Here is a 17072-nt window from a genome sequence, read left to right on the forward strand (position 1 = left end):
TCAGCAGAATAAAAAAGGTACAGCTTCTCTGTCCACAGGGGGCGCCAGTGTGGACAGAACATTTCTTACTGGAGCTTTAAGGATCTTCAAAGAAATACTCATTATGTTTTAAAGTTTGTTTTATTTCATTTTATAGGCATATTTGTATCTATATCTTAGAGTTTATGATGTTAAATTGAGCAGAAATATTTCAATACAAAGCCAGATAATAAAAGTTTATTCTCCCAGCATACCATTCTCAATCAACATATAAAACCAGATTATTTCATGTCCTGTTCTGCACAGGGGGAATCCTGACATCTTTTCACATGAGATTTTCTTAATGGAATGTCTTTATTAAGAGTGGAAATAAAAAGATGTCCGATCCATCAGTGTGTGATTATATTTTATTAGAAAAGAGTACTCCATGTTCCCCTGTGCCAGTCAGGCATTCCTCTGCAGGGAGTTGACTGGTGCTCTTCTGGAACCAAACATCTGTGCTTCTCACAGCTCTGTTTCATTTCTCCACGAAACACTAAACCTGGAAAATCAGTTCAAACATACTCAGGCATTTATTTTAAAAATCCCCACTGCAAAAACTCGAGAGGTTAGCCTGTGCCTAGAGTGTGAAACTGAACACTGGGGAAGTGTTGAACAAATGCTGCCAGAAAGAACAACACACATCTCAGGTCTAGAGAGAGTCAGATACATTCCTAATGCAAACTTAGAGATCCATGTGATTTTCTCTGTCCTACATCAGTACCTGTATCGAACAAGAAATACAACCCTCAGTAATTCATTCCTAGCCTGTCTCGCTCTGTATGCAGCTTCAACATGTTTGGAATCTTTGTTCTACAGTCAGTTTTTTGTCTTTTAAAATAGAGTCATGAAGAGGCTGATATATGTCAGTATCAACATGGAAGACAAGTATGTCTTCTATGTTATCTCATACAAAGTGAAATATTCCATTTTTTAAAATCTTGATTAAAGCTTACAGCCCATGTAAACTAAAATCCACTATCTCAAAAAATAAGATACTGTGAAAAAGTTCAATTTGCAAAAGTCTCCTGAGCCTTCACTCTCTCACTCTGGTTCAGTTCACACAACCACAACTATGGGGAAGACTGTTGACTCGACAAATCCCCATTAGACCCTTGGTTCCCAACCTGGGTTTGGGACCCCCTTTGGGAAGTGCTAGAGCTCTCAGGGTTGGTGCGAGGCTCTGCCTGCCCTGAGGTAGACAGAAATCATGGTATAACTCTAATAAATGATTCATACAGTGGTTGTTGGGTAAAAGAATTTGTGTTTAGGGCTAAAATTTTGTTAATTTTGGCCACAAAGTATCACTATTTTTTGTGTCTGTCCCAGGGAGGTTTAAGTTTTCTTAGATACAAGTAGAGAGGCTCAAAGGAAAAAAAGGTTGGTAACCCCTGATTTAGGGTGTCATGTCATCTGCTGCTGTTGGTCCACTGTACTTTAACAAATCCAGAGTCAACATTTCTGTAGCATAAATCCTTTTTTTAACTGCCATTTTGTGATATTCTAGTATTTTGAGCTAGGGGGGTTTTAGATTTCTGTGTGCTGTAATCATCAAGATTAAAACAAAAAAGTCTTGATATATTTCAGTTTGTATGAGATGAATCTTAAATCATGTATACATGGTTTAATTTCTTGAATTATATCACAAGAAAAAACAAAGATTTTCAAGTTATTCTATCCTTTAGGCGCACCTTTATCTTTAAATTAGTGTTTAATTACCTGAATATAAAATAATGTTATCTTTTATCAAATTAGAAGAAGCCTTTTTATAAGGATAACCATCATGATACTGACATGGTTTTTTTTATTCCATTGGTTGTTACAGTTGTCACCAGATGTGATAAAAGGAATTTAAAAGAAGAAGAGAGGCTGTTTTTGAAGTTTGTATTAACAAAAATATTGAATTACTTGACTCTGTCATGGATATTAAATTCTCTCAGTCCTCAAAGACCCCCTGTAACTACCAACAAGAGGCAGGAGATCTAGAATCTGACTGACAGATGTAACAAATATTCCTAATTTTACATACTGTAGCTTTAAACAATTAAAATTCATTATGTATAAGGAACACGGTGTTATCAACCAATTCATGAAAAAAAAAAATCCAGCTATGCGTGAAGCTTACTTTGTTACAAGAGTTGAATGTTATCTTTCACATATTTATTTAGAAAATAAGTTGCTTTGTGTTTTAAATACTTAAATTCAACTGAGACCAGCAGTAAGAGGCTAGTCGGCTGTTTGGCTGACAGCTGGAACTTTGTGGAAACCCCTGAGCTGAGACTCAGTATCATGCACAAGCCCAGTGCTAGGAGCCTCTGCTCTGTTGCTTCTGTACAAGAGCATCACCCACCCCGTCCTGTTGCACTATTCCCATTTCTGTAACATGCTCTCTGAAATCAGTGAAAAAAAAAAAACTCATTTACACACAATGAGTTTGTCCACTCCTCCACACTGAACCTTTCAGACCTCAACCAAAGAGCCATCATTCGACCAACAATAGGCAATGACTCCCATCAACCCACACTTCACAGTCCAGCTGTCAGGCTGCAGATACAGGACTCTATGAAAAAGGGCTCTCTTTAGCGTGAGCTTCTGTTCCTTCTGCCATAGCAGTACTTAGTATCCTCCAAAACTCACCATCTACACCTTTAACAAATCTGGACCTTATACATTTATGCCATTTAAGGGTTTGTGTTCAATTTGTTCTTGTCTTCACTTTGATTTATCAGTGTTTATGTTTCTATACATGAAACTGTGAAAATGAATTTCCCCTCAGGACATCAGCAGCTTTCTGTCTCAAACTATTATTTGATGGAAACGAGGAAAACAATCCCCACAAATAACCAAAAAAGCATATATTACTTCTTAATGTATTCAATTACTGTACGTTTACCTGAGAAAATCCACTTTCTCATTATGAGTAATGAAAAGCCTTTTTCTGGATGTGTTGACAAGTGAAGTACCCTGGACAGCTCCTGTATCCCTAGTGATGCCAATTAGTGCCTCGACAGAAGTACTGAAACATTCTGCACAGATTAACAATGATCTCTCTTAGCTGCACAGATCAAAATCAAAGGCTCAGAAAAAGGAGAGAAAGGGAGAAAGCAAGGTATTTCTGGCACAACCTCACTAACTTCCAAGGAACATGGAAAATGAATAGGCTTGAAGAAATATAATGCTCCAGCAACACTCGTACTTTAGGGAACAACTTTATTAGATCAACTCATCGGGAATGAAGGCTACAGGCTGAAATGTGCCAGTCTTGTTATCTTAACTACTGTGTTACAGCAGGTTTCTGTTTCCAGCAGACAGCAAAATGCTGTAAAGAAAGTCAAAAACAATGGACATGGTTAGGGTTTAAACATAAATGGCACAAACTTCATCATGCAAAGTAGGACAGCAGGTCACATTAGACCTGTGCACACTCCTAGTCCTAAAAGCTTCTGGAAGTATTTGATTGAGCTGGAGCTGCACAGAAAGGTTCAGAATCTATTAATATTTATCCTGGAGACCTAAACTTGCTTTAAAACATTTCTCTGAATGTTTCTTAAGCAGTTTTAATGGGTATTGTTCAATTAAAGAGTGTAACTGGAATCAGAAAACAGAATTAATAAAAAATGTAAATCAAATGTTTGTGGCACTCCTAGTCTAGAGACAGCCAATTAAAGCAGAAATCCTCAGCTCTCTTTACTCTACTCGTATGTTTTTTTACTCTAATAACAAGGGAAATAGTAGTATTGGTCCACCAGATTTACTTGTAGTTAAAGGCATGACACAAGGACAAACTCTTCGACTGCAACAGAAATATTTTGTCCAAAACTTCGTTTTATTTCATTGTACAGTAGTATTTGACAGATATTTACACAAATTTACATTACCACTGAAGTCTTCAAAGGTAAATTGGAAAAGTCTTAATGGAAATCTGTATAAAAACAACTGTGAAACATCCAATTAGAGATTCTGAGTTAGAAAAGTACCACAAAGATTTTCACAAAAAAATCCCATCCCTGTAACAAAACAGAAAAGTCTTCAGTGGCTCCAGGTATTCCATGTTCTTTTCTCCTTTAGAGGTTTTTAATCGAGTGTGCCTGCAAATAAAATAAACAACACTGAGAACAAAAAGTTCTAATGACACAGTTCTATGTGTCTTTGCATTCTTGCATTTAATTTAAAGATTTGATTTCATCTGTGTATGGGTGAACCAAAGTAATTATACTAAAAAGCAAAAGAGTTAATAAAACACAAGTGGTTGTTCATTCCCGGCAGATCTTACCTTCAAGAAATGCAAATTCATCTATGGCCTCTATTGCGTTGTCTGTGGATGCAAAAGAAATGAGTTGTCAGATTTTGAAGAGAAGACTGGTGGTTAAAAGAAGTGAACAGGTAGCCCATACAATGAACAAATTCAGTTTATCTATAAAATCAACAACAAATCAACTTTAAATGGCTGTTCTTTGGTATATAACATGGTTTTTATCATATTTAAAATGGATTAATTTTATGAGACTTTCTTTGCAACACTTACCCAGGTCTTTCCTTTGTAAAGTTTTCCTCTTTCCTTGCTGTGCATACACCATGGCATCTTTGGCAATCATCTCAACAAATAACTCCTATAGGAAGAAAGAAATACATTTATTTTAATTGATATAAAGCAGCAGAAGATCATTGTTTGGGGGCTTGAATTTTATTTGATGCATTCATTTTGAAAAAAGCAAACAACCAATAAAAACCAACCTGTCTAAACCCCCTTCTATCCTGCAAAATTCGTAATTCTCAAATTACTATTGGACCATTTTGACATAAAATTTAACTTCTTCTCATATTAGGGCAAATAAAGGGATTTTTACAGTTTACAATGTGAAGCCATTAAAGCCATTGCTTTTACTCTTGCACTATGTATTTTTTGCAGGAAGCATTTGTTCAAGGAGGAGGGACATGCAAGCTCCAAGCAAACACAATTTAAGTCATACAAGACAGGTTGCAATTGTCAGGGTCCTATTTTAAATATTTGCATCTGCATCAATGAAAATACATGTATTTTCCATCCATTCCCACTGATGATTTTAAAGCAAAGCTTAAGACCCACTTGTTTACTGTTGCAAATGAGTCCAAAATTGTAATTTTCTCTGATATCCGTCATTCATAGTTTTTGCATTATATATATCGTCAACTTTTTAAATGTTCTCATTGTCAAGTGGTTTTATTGCTAATCGTTTAATTCTATGTATAGTACATTGATTGAAAGCGCTTTATAAATAAAATGTATTATTATAACTATTATTATTATTAAATCAATTATTGATTATAGATAAAGTTCAGTCCCGAGACATGTGAAGCGATATTTAGTAGTTGCAAAGGTTTTGGACACAGAAGTAAGGTAAACCTGACTAAATATAAAATGTATAACCTGCATATGATTGTCATATTTCACACTACCATGTTTAATGCAGCTTAAGTGTTGTGAGGGCAAAGACAGATAAAATGGTACGTTATTTCCTCGGGTTTTTTTTTTTACCGTGGCTTTAGCGATGATAAAAACGGACTCCTGGCTGGCCAGTGACACGTCTGGGTCGGTCTTCATGAGCGCCTTGATGCGGGCCAGCGGCAGTTTGGACAGCCGGGTGTGGGTCACGGTGGCGGCGGGGCCTATCTGCTGCTGACTGCTCTCCTCCTCGGCCTCGGCCCCGCGGCACTCCTCCTCGCTCCCACACCGGTCGGACTCATGTTCAGTTGGAGTGACGGGTGTAGCCACTGTTGCTGCCATTTTCAGTCTCTAACCTAAATTTAATTTATAAAAACACACAAAATCACCACCGTTTACATGTCAGATAACAAAAACATCACTAGCAGCAGCGCAGCAGCATGTGCTTCCGGTCTCTACGTCGGCGGTTTGCGCTGATTCGTCAGGCAGACACGTTGAAGTCCCGCCTTTTCCTCTCCCGCCAAGTTATTGACGTTGCTGATTGGATAGGCGCAGGGTTAGGGTATGTCTTTTGGCTAGCGTTAAACGCCAATAAATAACCGTTGAAATGAATAATTGAGTTGAATTTACAGTGAAATGTGACGAGAACTGTTGATCTCTTCCACGGCTAGGCTTCTAGACACATTAATGCACAGAAAACGACAGAACTGCAACACATTAGCTAATTCTGGTTCAAAGTGGATGAAAATAGAACATAAAATGTGGATCTTACACCTGTTTAATGTGGAAAAGACCTGGTGTTTTCAAACTGGAGACTCCAAAAAAGCCCCTTGGCTACTGTGATAAACATACACCTAAAATGAAAAGGTTCCTCCTCCTGAATGCTTCAACACAGCATCGTGATCTCTATGGAAAGGTGAGAGGAATAACAATCAGTCTAACTGGCACAGAAATAGAGGAATAAATTCAATAAAGTCAATCTTTGACACATTTTGCATAATTAATAGGCCTGAAAAATAATTTATAAAACGACAGAAATGCAACATAAGACTACTTATTAAACCCTACTGCCACCAGGGGGCAGCAGAAGCACACAGTAACCGCAACAGTGCCATCTTTGCCAAGTTAACGTGAATAAACCATGGACTGTAGAAGAGTTAAAAACCTTTACACATCAAACACGTGTTTAGGAGCTTTAGTTAATTTAGAAGACAGCATATTCCTTTTTACCAAACGTTAAAGCTCCTTTAATCCCTTCTTCTTTTTCCATTTTTAAATATGCCCTGTTGTAATCATTTAACCCTATATAATTCAGAGTAAAATTAGTCATAAACGCCTGTCCAGGATTACCTAAATTAGACTGAAAGCTGACCATTTGAACACAAGCGTAAAAAGGGTGTTTTTTTTTTTTTTTTTTGATGCTGTTTTGTTTTGAAAGGTGACAACCTGAAGTTTCTTCCCAAACTGTCAGACTCACTGTAGCTGCTACTGGTGTTGAGTAATGCAACAACAAACAAAATATTTCTTCTGTTCGAGGCCTGTAGATGACTGTAGGTAATAGTCAACTGAACCAAAGTATGAAACCTTACCTAATTGTGGTTCAAAGTTGAAAATAGAAGAGAAAATGCGGATTTTACACCTGTTTTTTAAGGAAAAGACCTGGTGACTCCAAAAAAGCCCCTTGGCTACTGTGATAAACATACACCTAAAATGAAAAGGTTCCTTCTCCTGAATGCTTCAACACACAGACATCATCGTGGTCTCTATGAAAAGGGGAGAGGAATAACCATCAGTCTAACTGGCACAGAAATAGAGGAATAAATTCAATAAAGTCAATTTTTGACACATTTTGCATAATTAATGGGCCTGGAAAATAATAAAAGAAACCTTTTTTTGTGGAGAAAAAGATACATTTTATATTGACTTAACATACTTTACACATATTTTCATTACTACTGCAGACTTCGTTTACAGATTTAACTATTTTGATGCAATTGACAGCATGCCAGTTAGTTCCTTATATGGCTTGGTCTGGCGACATCACTAGAGAGGCGGGGATTTCCCCTTAATCCAGGCCCTCATTGGCTGTTGTAGGCTCTAGACAACTGGTCAATTGAGGTGTCAATCTAAAGGTCAGAGGTTGGCAGATATTTTTTCCTTACAGCATTGCTAATAATTGCCTGGAAAAACGTCATTACTAGAGCAAATACAGTGGACTATTGAGAACAACAATGATACATTTAAAATTATTTAAAACCAGTCCATGGATCTTTATTAATAATCATGTTTTTGGATTAAATATTTGATTTAGACTGTGGGGACTATTCCTGATGCAGTAGGACTGTATTTGATTGAATGTTATGATCAGAGATTCATCTTATGGTGAGCTGGTTCACTTTTGTTATCGCTTGTTTGTATTAGCCAAACAAATGCATTCATTGTGACTGCTTTAGTAATTTTATCCCTGAATGGCTTACATGCTCAGAAACCTTAGGATCAGAGCTTTCTGCTGATATTAAACATATGGTATACTTTTGAACAGCCATTTGTAATTAACTGAACAATTTTAAGGGTTTTATGTATTTTGGCCTAGTATAACTGTTTCTTTATGAGAGGCTGCATCAGGGTTTTACTTAAAATGAGCAGAAGTTCAAATAAACTGAATTACAAGTATAACATTTGATGAACCTATTTAATGCAATGAAATATATAATTAGTTAGCAGCCAATTTAATAGACTACAACTTTCAGTTTCCTCCTCAAACTTAAAACTGCAATGTCTATTTCTGCTTCTGCAACAAAGATAATTAAAAGCTTACATGCTGTCATTCACAGTGAAAACCAATATGTCTGCTGCATTCACATCCCTTTAGCCGGTGTCACATAACCCAATGAGCGGTCTGCTAATACAGTGGGTTAATAGGATTGTGAGGAGTTCTCACAAGTCCTCTAAGGCTCCATTCACATGTTCAGTCACTGTCTGGTTTAACTGCCTGAGAGACAGACATGAAGGATCCATCACTTCCAGGTAAGTTACCTTTCCTCTTATATTTCTGTCTTTAGACTGTTGGAAAGACATCAACAGTACTTCACTGATAAAAATGTGGCATTTACTTTCTAATATGACTCTTAAAAAAGATGTTTTGAGCTAATAAATGTGTTATTTAGCTGCTGGTGTACTTGTTTCATGGCTCTGGTGTCAGTCAGAATGAAATTACTCTGGGGTTTTGATGTGATGAGGGGACAGTTTCATGTGTGTTTGTCCTCTGTCTTTACATGTGGTTTGTTTCAGATGTTCATCTTTTTGACTGGTCACATTTAAGTTGTTTAAAGTTGTGTCAATGCAGACATGGCTGCTCAATAAGAATGAAAACCAGAGATGGGATGATGTAGTTTAAGACTAATATTTACAGCTCTCATGCCAAATATAAATGATATATGTTTAGTATACGTACAAAGGATAAATCCCTGCCATATGAGTACTTTTATAGGATTTATTCTTGCCAGGTAGTGGAAATTATATAACTTGAAAACCCCAGACTTCGTTATATGAACAGGTTCTAAACAATGTTAGAAGTTTTAGTAGGGAATAACTAAGGCTGTTAGATATTAGCATTTTTATCTAAAGGATGCTTAAATTGTAAACATGTTTGACTTTATATTTCAGGCCTTAAATTGCCTAGTGTAAGGCTATGTTCACACTGCAGTTAAAAGTGACCTGAATCTGATTTTTTTGCTCACATGTGACTCGTATCGGATTTTTTTCTGACAGTGTGAACAGCACAAGTCACACTGAATCTAACCGTTTCAAATCAGATTCAGACAACTTTTGTATGTAGATCTAAATCAGATACGTATCTGAATTTTTGGAAGTTGACTGCAGTGTGAACAGGCAAACAAAAAAATCAGATCTGAGAAAAGATCAGAATTGAGCATTAAGGCCTGCGGTGTGAACGTAGCCTAAATGAAGCAGTAGTGCCAAGTTTAGCAAAATGCAATCTCACAGAGGTTTTAATTGACTTATTAATATGTAAAACAATCCCACACCTTCATAGGATACATTTCCTCGTTGACTTTGAAGAGTCCATTTACTTACATACTGCATTTATTTTATATGACTACTTATACTCTCAAAGTAAATGGGGCAATAGTAACATCTAAAGAAAATAAAACACATAAGTTTATTATTAAATTAACGTCTAAATTTGTGCATTTAAATTGGCTAGACCTACTAATCCAGTATCTAAAAGAGGCAAATAATCCTGGCATCTCTGAGAGCTGAGCCTGTTGTAACTCAAGCTAAATTTAGCCCTCAATTACTGGGGCAAGGCACTTTATTACAGTATTATACTCCTGATTTATAAATGTATATCATCACTTATCATTGTAATTAGCCCCTGGTAGCTCTATTTGACTCCTGTGAGGTCTTAGCATTAGTTGTGATTTGTCAAGGTAAAATGTGCTGAAACGGAAACTCACACTGAGCATAAGTCCAGATGGATGAACCATCTGACCTCTGAACCTAATGTTCATTGTTTCTTCAAATGCTGAAATCAACAGCTTCCTGTGAAGACAAAAGAAACGCAGCATAAGAGAGAACGTTCTTTCTTGTTCTGGAAAAATGAAAACTTGGGCTGATTTAAAAAGAAATGTGCTGAGGCTTGAGGAAATGTGTCCAAAGAATGAGACCTGTGAGGAAAACAGGAAAGGTTCACACATCCTGCTTTTGTCTATCATTATGAATGAAAAAATACCCATTGAAATGATTGAACACAGTCCAAAAACAAACCAGCATCAGCCTACTATACGTCTGAAAAGTTGACAAAGACAGTGAAAAGGTGCAGGAGTCGTAACTTGAAATCATAATCATTGTTACATCAGCAACATAAAGATAGACACAAACTAATTTGTTGTTGTGGAAAAGGCCAGACAATTTTCCATGTGTAAAACAAAGTCAGTTAAATGGAGGTTAATCTCATTACCACGGCTCTAAACATAGTTTTTCAAACTACTTTTAGACACTGACCTCTGAGGTTTAAATGGCCCAACACTAAACTAACTTATGATCTGTCCAACACTTCCTTGAACTCAAGTAACACATTAAGACCATGCTTGAATTAAAAGTGGTGCTACCTCAGAATTTAGGCCACCCATACAGGGGGATATCAGGGAAGGCCTTCTGGGGCCCACGGAGGTCAAAAAAATCATGACTCATTGTAAAGCGAAGCTGTGATAACCACATTTTAGCCTATATTTAACCTGAAAAATCACTATCTCTATCAAAGCAACAAAAATGACCTTTATTTATTTATGCTGCCGAACAATATAGCATTTTCAAAATATAAACCCCTTTTCTTAAACAAAATTACCTTTTTATTTGTAATGTTGACAGTGTGGACAGGCACGCTGAACTAAACAATTTGAAAAGGAATGTCAGACTTCAAAGCTAAGCCGTGATCCGCACAGTTGTCAGGATACCAGAGAATAAAGTAGAAGGGAATAAAAGGTGAAAACTGAAAGTTAAGAGTAGCAAAAATTGGCAGAAATAAGTGGTGAAAAGTGGTTAAAGAGTAGCAAAAATCTGTTAAGTGTAGAAAAAATAGGTTTAAAGAGGCAAAAAGGAGATGAGGCAGCAAATATGGGTTAAGAGGGGGAATAAGTGGCAAAAATGGGCAGTAAAAATGATGAATAGCTGTTAAAAAGTGGCAAAAATGGGTTTAAAATGGCAAACATTGGCCAGAAAGCAAAATGCTTTTAAAAGTAGGACAAAATATCCTACAGTGGCACAAAATGGCAGTAAAAATGGTGAAAAGCAGAATAAAGGTGACGAAAATGGGTTGAAAATTTGGAAAAAAGGTAATAGCTCAACCCTCTATTTAGCTCCAAGGTGACTGTTAGCTAGGACCCCAGCACCAATGCTACTGATCCAACACACATGCAGTGATACAATCAATAAAAACAAAAGGGAGGGCCCATTCACTGGTTTTTCAGGGGCCCTGGCCTGCTCAGAATAATGCTATTATTGCTATATTGCTGGGTTCTCTTTTAAACAGTGCTTATTTTTAGAGACTTCTGTAAAATAAATAAACTTCCCATTGATATTTTATTTCAGGTCTCAAAACACGGCTGTGGCCAAAACAGAAACCAAACAAAAAGTCCAAAGATGAAGCTCCAAAGGTGGAGAAGGCTGTCAGGCCTCAGGCCTCTACCCCGTCTTGTACCATCCCACAGCTGACCGAAGCAGAGAGGATGAGGCTGTCCCCATTTGAGAGGGTCGTCTATGACATGGCCCACAATGAGAGGGTTGTCAATGACCTGATGCTTGGTCGGAGAGTTGGCTTCTACGAGCTTCGTGGAGAGATAGGGCAGGGGAATTTCTCAACAGTGAGGCTTGGCATCCACGCCTTAACAAAAGGTGAGAAATTACAGGCTGTTTGTGTGGTTTCAACCATTTGTTGATTTTATGAGTTCTTCTTTGGCATCCAGTTGAATCTGTGTGAAAATGTGTGTTTCTGGGAAGCCAGTTTCCTGTTATGTACACAGACTTCCAATAACAATTATACAACTTTGGTCTAGTGTTCATGTAAATAATCTCATCCCCTCAATAAGCCGTTCTGATGTAGATCTACACTGGAACAGCAAAGAGCATTTATTTGCTGTTTAAAGCTGCCACATTTTTCATAGCAATGATGCTGAAACAATCATCTAATAAAGTTACTTGCCAAAGAACATTCCCTCTTTTCTCTACTCATGTGCATTTAATGGATACATTTCACTGTTTTCTCATGTGTTTATCCCTTAAAGTGTCTGTTTTGTTTCTCTCCTCCCACCCTTATCCCCCCTCTCTGACATCTAAACCTCTCCTCCTCTTATGTCACAGAGAGAGTTGCTGTCAAAGTGGTGGAGAAGATGCGCCTGGATAAAAAGAGCCAGCCGATGACCTCCTCAGAGATCAGCTGCATGGAAAAGCTGAGCCACCCAAACATAGTGCGACTGTACGAGGTGTTCGAGACCAGCAGGAGGCTTTACCTGGTGATGGAGTATGGAAGCGGTGGGGATCTATTCTCCAGGATCACCACCAGGGGGAGACTTAATGACCTGGAGACTAAGCTGGTGTTTGCACAAATCATCGCTGCTGTGGAACACATGGTGAGGTTCAGTGTCAGGACCAGTTGTAATCTAATTCCAAACATTGTGCTCAGTCATTGCTTTTTTCTCATGGTTGGAAAAATAAGAGTTAAGTAGAGACAGAGTTAGACTTTTAAAGACTTCAATGGCTCACTTCAGTAATACAGTGTGTATGCAGGTGTACATGAAAGCATTTAAAGGAAGCCTGCAAATTAAAACATGCTGGCTTTGTTGGATTAACATTATATATATGTATGTTGTACTAAGAAACACTAGATTTCTGTGTTCATGCAATGCACTGTAGGTAATGATATAATATGGCTGCTTTTTTTTGTCTAAATGAGTGTCATCCTTAGAAATCCTTTCAGTTTTTTTAGCCCAAGTACAGCTTTAGTGACGAGAACAACAAGGAAGAAGATACTGTAATGTAGAGTGAGGTGAGTAGGCTATAGTCTGAAAGTCACAGGAAGAACAATGCAGCCATGTGACATCACTACCCACAATGCACAAAGTCTCAATTTTGGCAAAATGTAGAAATCTACTGTGTCGTCCTGTACCATATAAAGCAGTAGAAGGGCCCAAAAGTGTGTCATAGAGCCCTTTTCAGTGGGTGGCCAAGAAAAAACTGCACCAAAAAGTCTTAATAACTCTTTTAAAGCATGCTTCTTTTGTCTTGTCCATTTGGTTTGTTACATGGTTTGTACTGTCAGTGGTCTGAACTCTGCTAGTCTCCTTAAATTAATATGATTGGATGAAAGGTATTAGAAAATTGGGTCACAGTTTCACATTGAGTTGGTACTGGAGGTCCTGAGGCTCCCTCAGTTGAGAACCACTGTCATAAATTACACTAATGATGATGTATTAAAGACAATACATCTTAATATGCAGGGTTTCTTTCAAAGTAATTTTAAGCAACTAACTTTTTTAACACAGTAAGGTAACATAACGTAAACAAATCCCTGATCAAGAAAAAAATCCCTTTGTCTTTTATTTTAAAGCTACTATGAGGAGCTGTAAGCTGAGTGTGAGAGTCCTTTTAGGAGCACAGACGCCCTAGTGGTTAGGTTGCACCCCATGAACACGGCGGCTTTCACTGTCTTTCACTGCACATCATTCTCCACACTCTCATCCCTGTTTCCAGCTCTCTCCACTGTCCTATCCCTCTCTGATAAAGGAAAAAACCCAGAATAAATCTTTATAAAAGTTTTGGATTTTGACAAGATTTAAATGGGAATTATGTAATAATTTTTGGCCTTGGATAGTTATCAATAATCTTAGGGCAGAAATCTCTTTTAAGACAAACTCTTAACAGGGTATGCACAGAAGCATCAGTTTAATATTGGTATCAGCCTTGTAACAAACATTTGCCATTGACAAATAATGAGGCAAGACCAGATAGCAGTAGCCAGTGTTTATGTGTTGTGTCTTATCAAATTGGTGTCTGTATTTAGCAGAACTAACTTCTGAATCAGACTGATACTTCCTGAGAAGAGGAGAGCAAACTCTGATCTGTTTGCGTTATCCATTACAGGAAAAATGTTTGGCAAAGTGGGAGTCTTACAGGAAAGAAGTGGTGAAAAATGTCAGCCATTAGTCATTGGATTGATTTTTATTTTAACCTCCTGAGATACCATGTTACATTTGGGCTTGGTTAAAAAAAATCAATAATTTAGATAACTGTCCAGAATTTCCACTGAAGTTTAAGTAATTTTCCTGGGAAGTCTAGAGAACTCACATCTCGATATTTCTTGGAATTTTAGGGGGATTTTTAAATTAATTTATTATAATATATTTGCTATTATTATTTTGTACTTTCATGGGAATTTGGGGAATTTATTTTTAAAGTTTTGGGATTTGATTTGAAATTTGAATGGGGAATTTTCAAGGAATTTTTAGAGATTTTTTTGGGATGTTAAGGGGAACTTGTTTAGAAATATTTAAATAAGGTACATCAGTAAACTGGATGCTGGTGCTCCAAAAAGGACTTGCAGCATAATTTTCTCCAGATTTTCCATAATTTTCCATGGAATTTTGGGGGGGAGGGTTTGGTAAAAACTGTATGTAGAAGCTTTTCAGAAAAGTTAACTAAAACGTTTGGTAACATTTGTGGCATATGGGGTATTTTTAACAGGGATTTTTGAAATGTTACAGAATTTTTGGTAATGTCTTTTTTTTTTAATTTAGGGATTTTTTATGTTTTGGAAATCTTGGATTATTTTAAGGGTAATTTTCTGAGATCTTCTGAACTAGTGGAAATTTAAATCATACCTGACTGAACTGACTGAATGGTCCTTACCAAGTGGCCACAATACGCTCAAAATGTATTTAATAAATAAATGATGTTGTGTATCGTACGGTGAAATAAGCCTGTTGTCCTTATATGCAGAACTTTTTGGTGAAAACTACTTCCTAGATAAGCGGGAGGAATAAGAAATGCTTTCCAAATAAAATCACAGATCTCAGGAGGTTCAGTATTAGCATCAGACCATAAGAACTGGTGCGTCTCTACTCTTAACACGCCACACATTTCTGAAACTTTATAATGGCCCAAAGTTTTGGACTCCATCTTTGGTAGATCATCAGATCCACAAGGAATAAAGAACTTTGAAATATAAGCACTTTAAACCTGTAACTTCTACCATTAGTCATGCTCATTTTAAAAGTAGTGGACTGAATGTTTTTGAATTACTCTTTTTATGAAAATGATTTGTAAAACTGAACTCTTTTCATTAAGATGACTTTTTTTCTTTCAGCATGACAAGAAAATCGTCCACAGAGACCTAAAAGCTGAGAACGTCTTCTACACCACCAGTTATTGCATCAAGGTTGGAGACTTTGGCTTCAGCACAGACTGCAGCTCCACTGAGATCCTCACCAGCTTCTGTGGCTCTCCACCGTACGCTGCTCCTGAACTGTTCAGAGATAAAGGTTTCATTGGATATCATTCGGACATCTGGGCTTTAGGTATTCTCCTGTACTTCATGGTGACGGCCACCATGCCTTTTTTTGGGGACACGATGAGCAGGCTGAAGCGCTGCATCCTCCAGGGGGCCTACAGTATCCCCACTCATGTGCCTGAGCCCTGTCAGCTGGTCATTAAAGGCATGCTGCGGCCGGTGCCCGCTGATCGCACGCCTCTCTCCCAGATCACAAACTGTGCTTGGCTGCAAGGGCTTCAGTACCCCCCATCGTTCGCCTCTCTGCCTCTCTCTCCGGCTCACTTTGCTTTGGACAGTCAGACTCTGAGTGAGGAGGAGCAGGAGGTGAAAGCTTTGCTCTCAGAGCTGGGTATTCTGGCCGTTCATCTCCAAAACAACCCCTGCAAGGACTGTAGGAGCCCTCTGACCGGCACCTACCGCATCCTTCTGCACCGGGTCCAGAAGAAGAGGATGGTGGATGCTGTGGGTTATTCATGCCTGCACCCTGATGAGTACGAGAGCCCTGGGAGGTGGACTGTAGCCTCTATGGACAAGCACACTTCCACTGCTGTGTGTGCTATACTCTAATGGGAGAACTGGGCTGAGCTTACTCTGATTATGACTCTAAATCCAAAACACAAGTGACCATTTTATCCCTAACACCCCCCCAATCAGTCTAAGCTGTAGCCTGTGAGGTGTTAGGCTGCACGTTGACAGGCAGTCTTGTGCAATACTGGATCGAAATGTCTGACACTTTAAGGTTAAGCTGGAACTCCTGCCCCAAATGATAAGTCTATTAAAGCTTACAGAGCGGGGCCGCACCCCTCTTAAGTCATTACCTGTGTTCTGATTACCTCCCCAGACACCTGCTTAATGATACTTGACATTTATCAGTCACTGTATCTGCATCTGTCTGCATCGGCCACTGCATGTATCTGTGTCAACTTATCCTGGGCCAGAGATAATCCCAGTAAGAGACACTGAGAACATGCTTAGCCCAGCAGAGATTATGGAAGAGAAAATATGTCCCAGGACAAAATGGAACTAGAGCCACGAGTCTTAAGGATGTTAATGTAAATACAGTCTAATGTCATAAACGCCTTAATTACTAAAGATATCTATAGATTTGTGCAAATGTATGCATGTTTCATGATTGTTGGAGAAGTTTTGGAGCACATGGACGGTTTGATATTTTTCTTGATATGCATGAAACAGTTGGCATTAACTCTGTCATGTAACCTGCCTGAACTTATTCCTCTCTGTAATAAAATAAAAACAAACAAATGAATATGTTTTAGATTAATGTTCTCTCTCACAAGACAAGGCTAGAAGTCACAGGATCGTTTTAGTGTCTTTTTCTGTTGGATGCAAGACTCCAGTAGAGATTTTCTGTTTACACAAATACGCCCTGTGGGATATCTGATGATTTTCTCATCCTTGTAAATCTGGCTTTTTTGGGTAAAAAAGTTGACTCTTGAGCTAGTTAACTTACTGGAATTGAGTTGGCTCTGTTTGAGGACTTCCCGTAAAGGAGCAGGCAAGAAACAGAAAGTATTTTTCGTGTGAAACCTCCACAGAGTTAAGAAA

At 37.9% G+C, this 17072-nt stretch overlaps 2 protein-coding genes across 2 annotated transcripts; one reads left to right on the forward strand and one right to left on the reverse strand.

The window, feature by feature from the left end:
- Nucleotides 1-3823: 3823 nt before the first annotated feature.
- On the reverse strand, nt 3824-5908 carry pole4 (polymerase (DNA-directed), epsilon 4, accessory subunit). Its single transcript, XM_041791815.1, has 4 exons — nt 5534-5908; nt 4544-4628; nt 4292-4333; nt 3824-4106 (listed from the first exon to the last, which is right to left on the reverse strand). The coding sequence occupies exons 1-4, from the start codon at nt 5780-5782 to the stop codon at nt 4093-4095; spliced, it is 390 nt and encodes a 129-aa protein (XP_041647749.1). The 5' UTR covers nt 5783-5908; the 3' UTR covers nt 3824-4092.
- A 2537-nt stretch (nt 5909-8445) lies between these two features.
- LOC121512750 (serine/threonine-protein kinase NIM1) lies at nt 8446-16073 on the forward strand. The gene is made up of 4 exons (XM_041792181.1): nt 8446-8467; nt 11552-11854; nt 12320-12588; nt 15321-16073. The coding sequence occupies exons 1-4, from the start codon at nt 8446-8448 to the stop codon at nt 16071-16073; spliced, it is 1347 nt and encodes a 448-aa protein (XP_041648115.1).
- The last annotated feature ends 999 nt before the right edge of the window (nt 16074-17072 follow it).

This window comes from Cheilinus undulatus, linkage group 7 (assembly GCF_018320785.1).
Source record: "Cheilinus undulatus linkage group 7, ASM1832078v1, whole genome shotgun sequence".
Classification (NCBI taxonomy): Eukaryota; Metazoa; Chordata; class Actinopteri; order Labriformes; family Labridae; genus Cheilinus; species Cheilinus undulatus.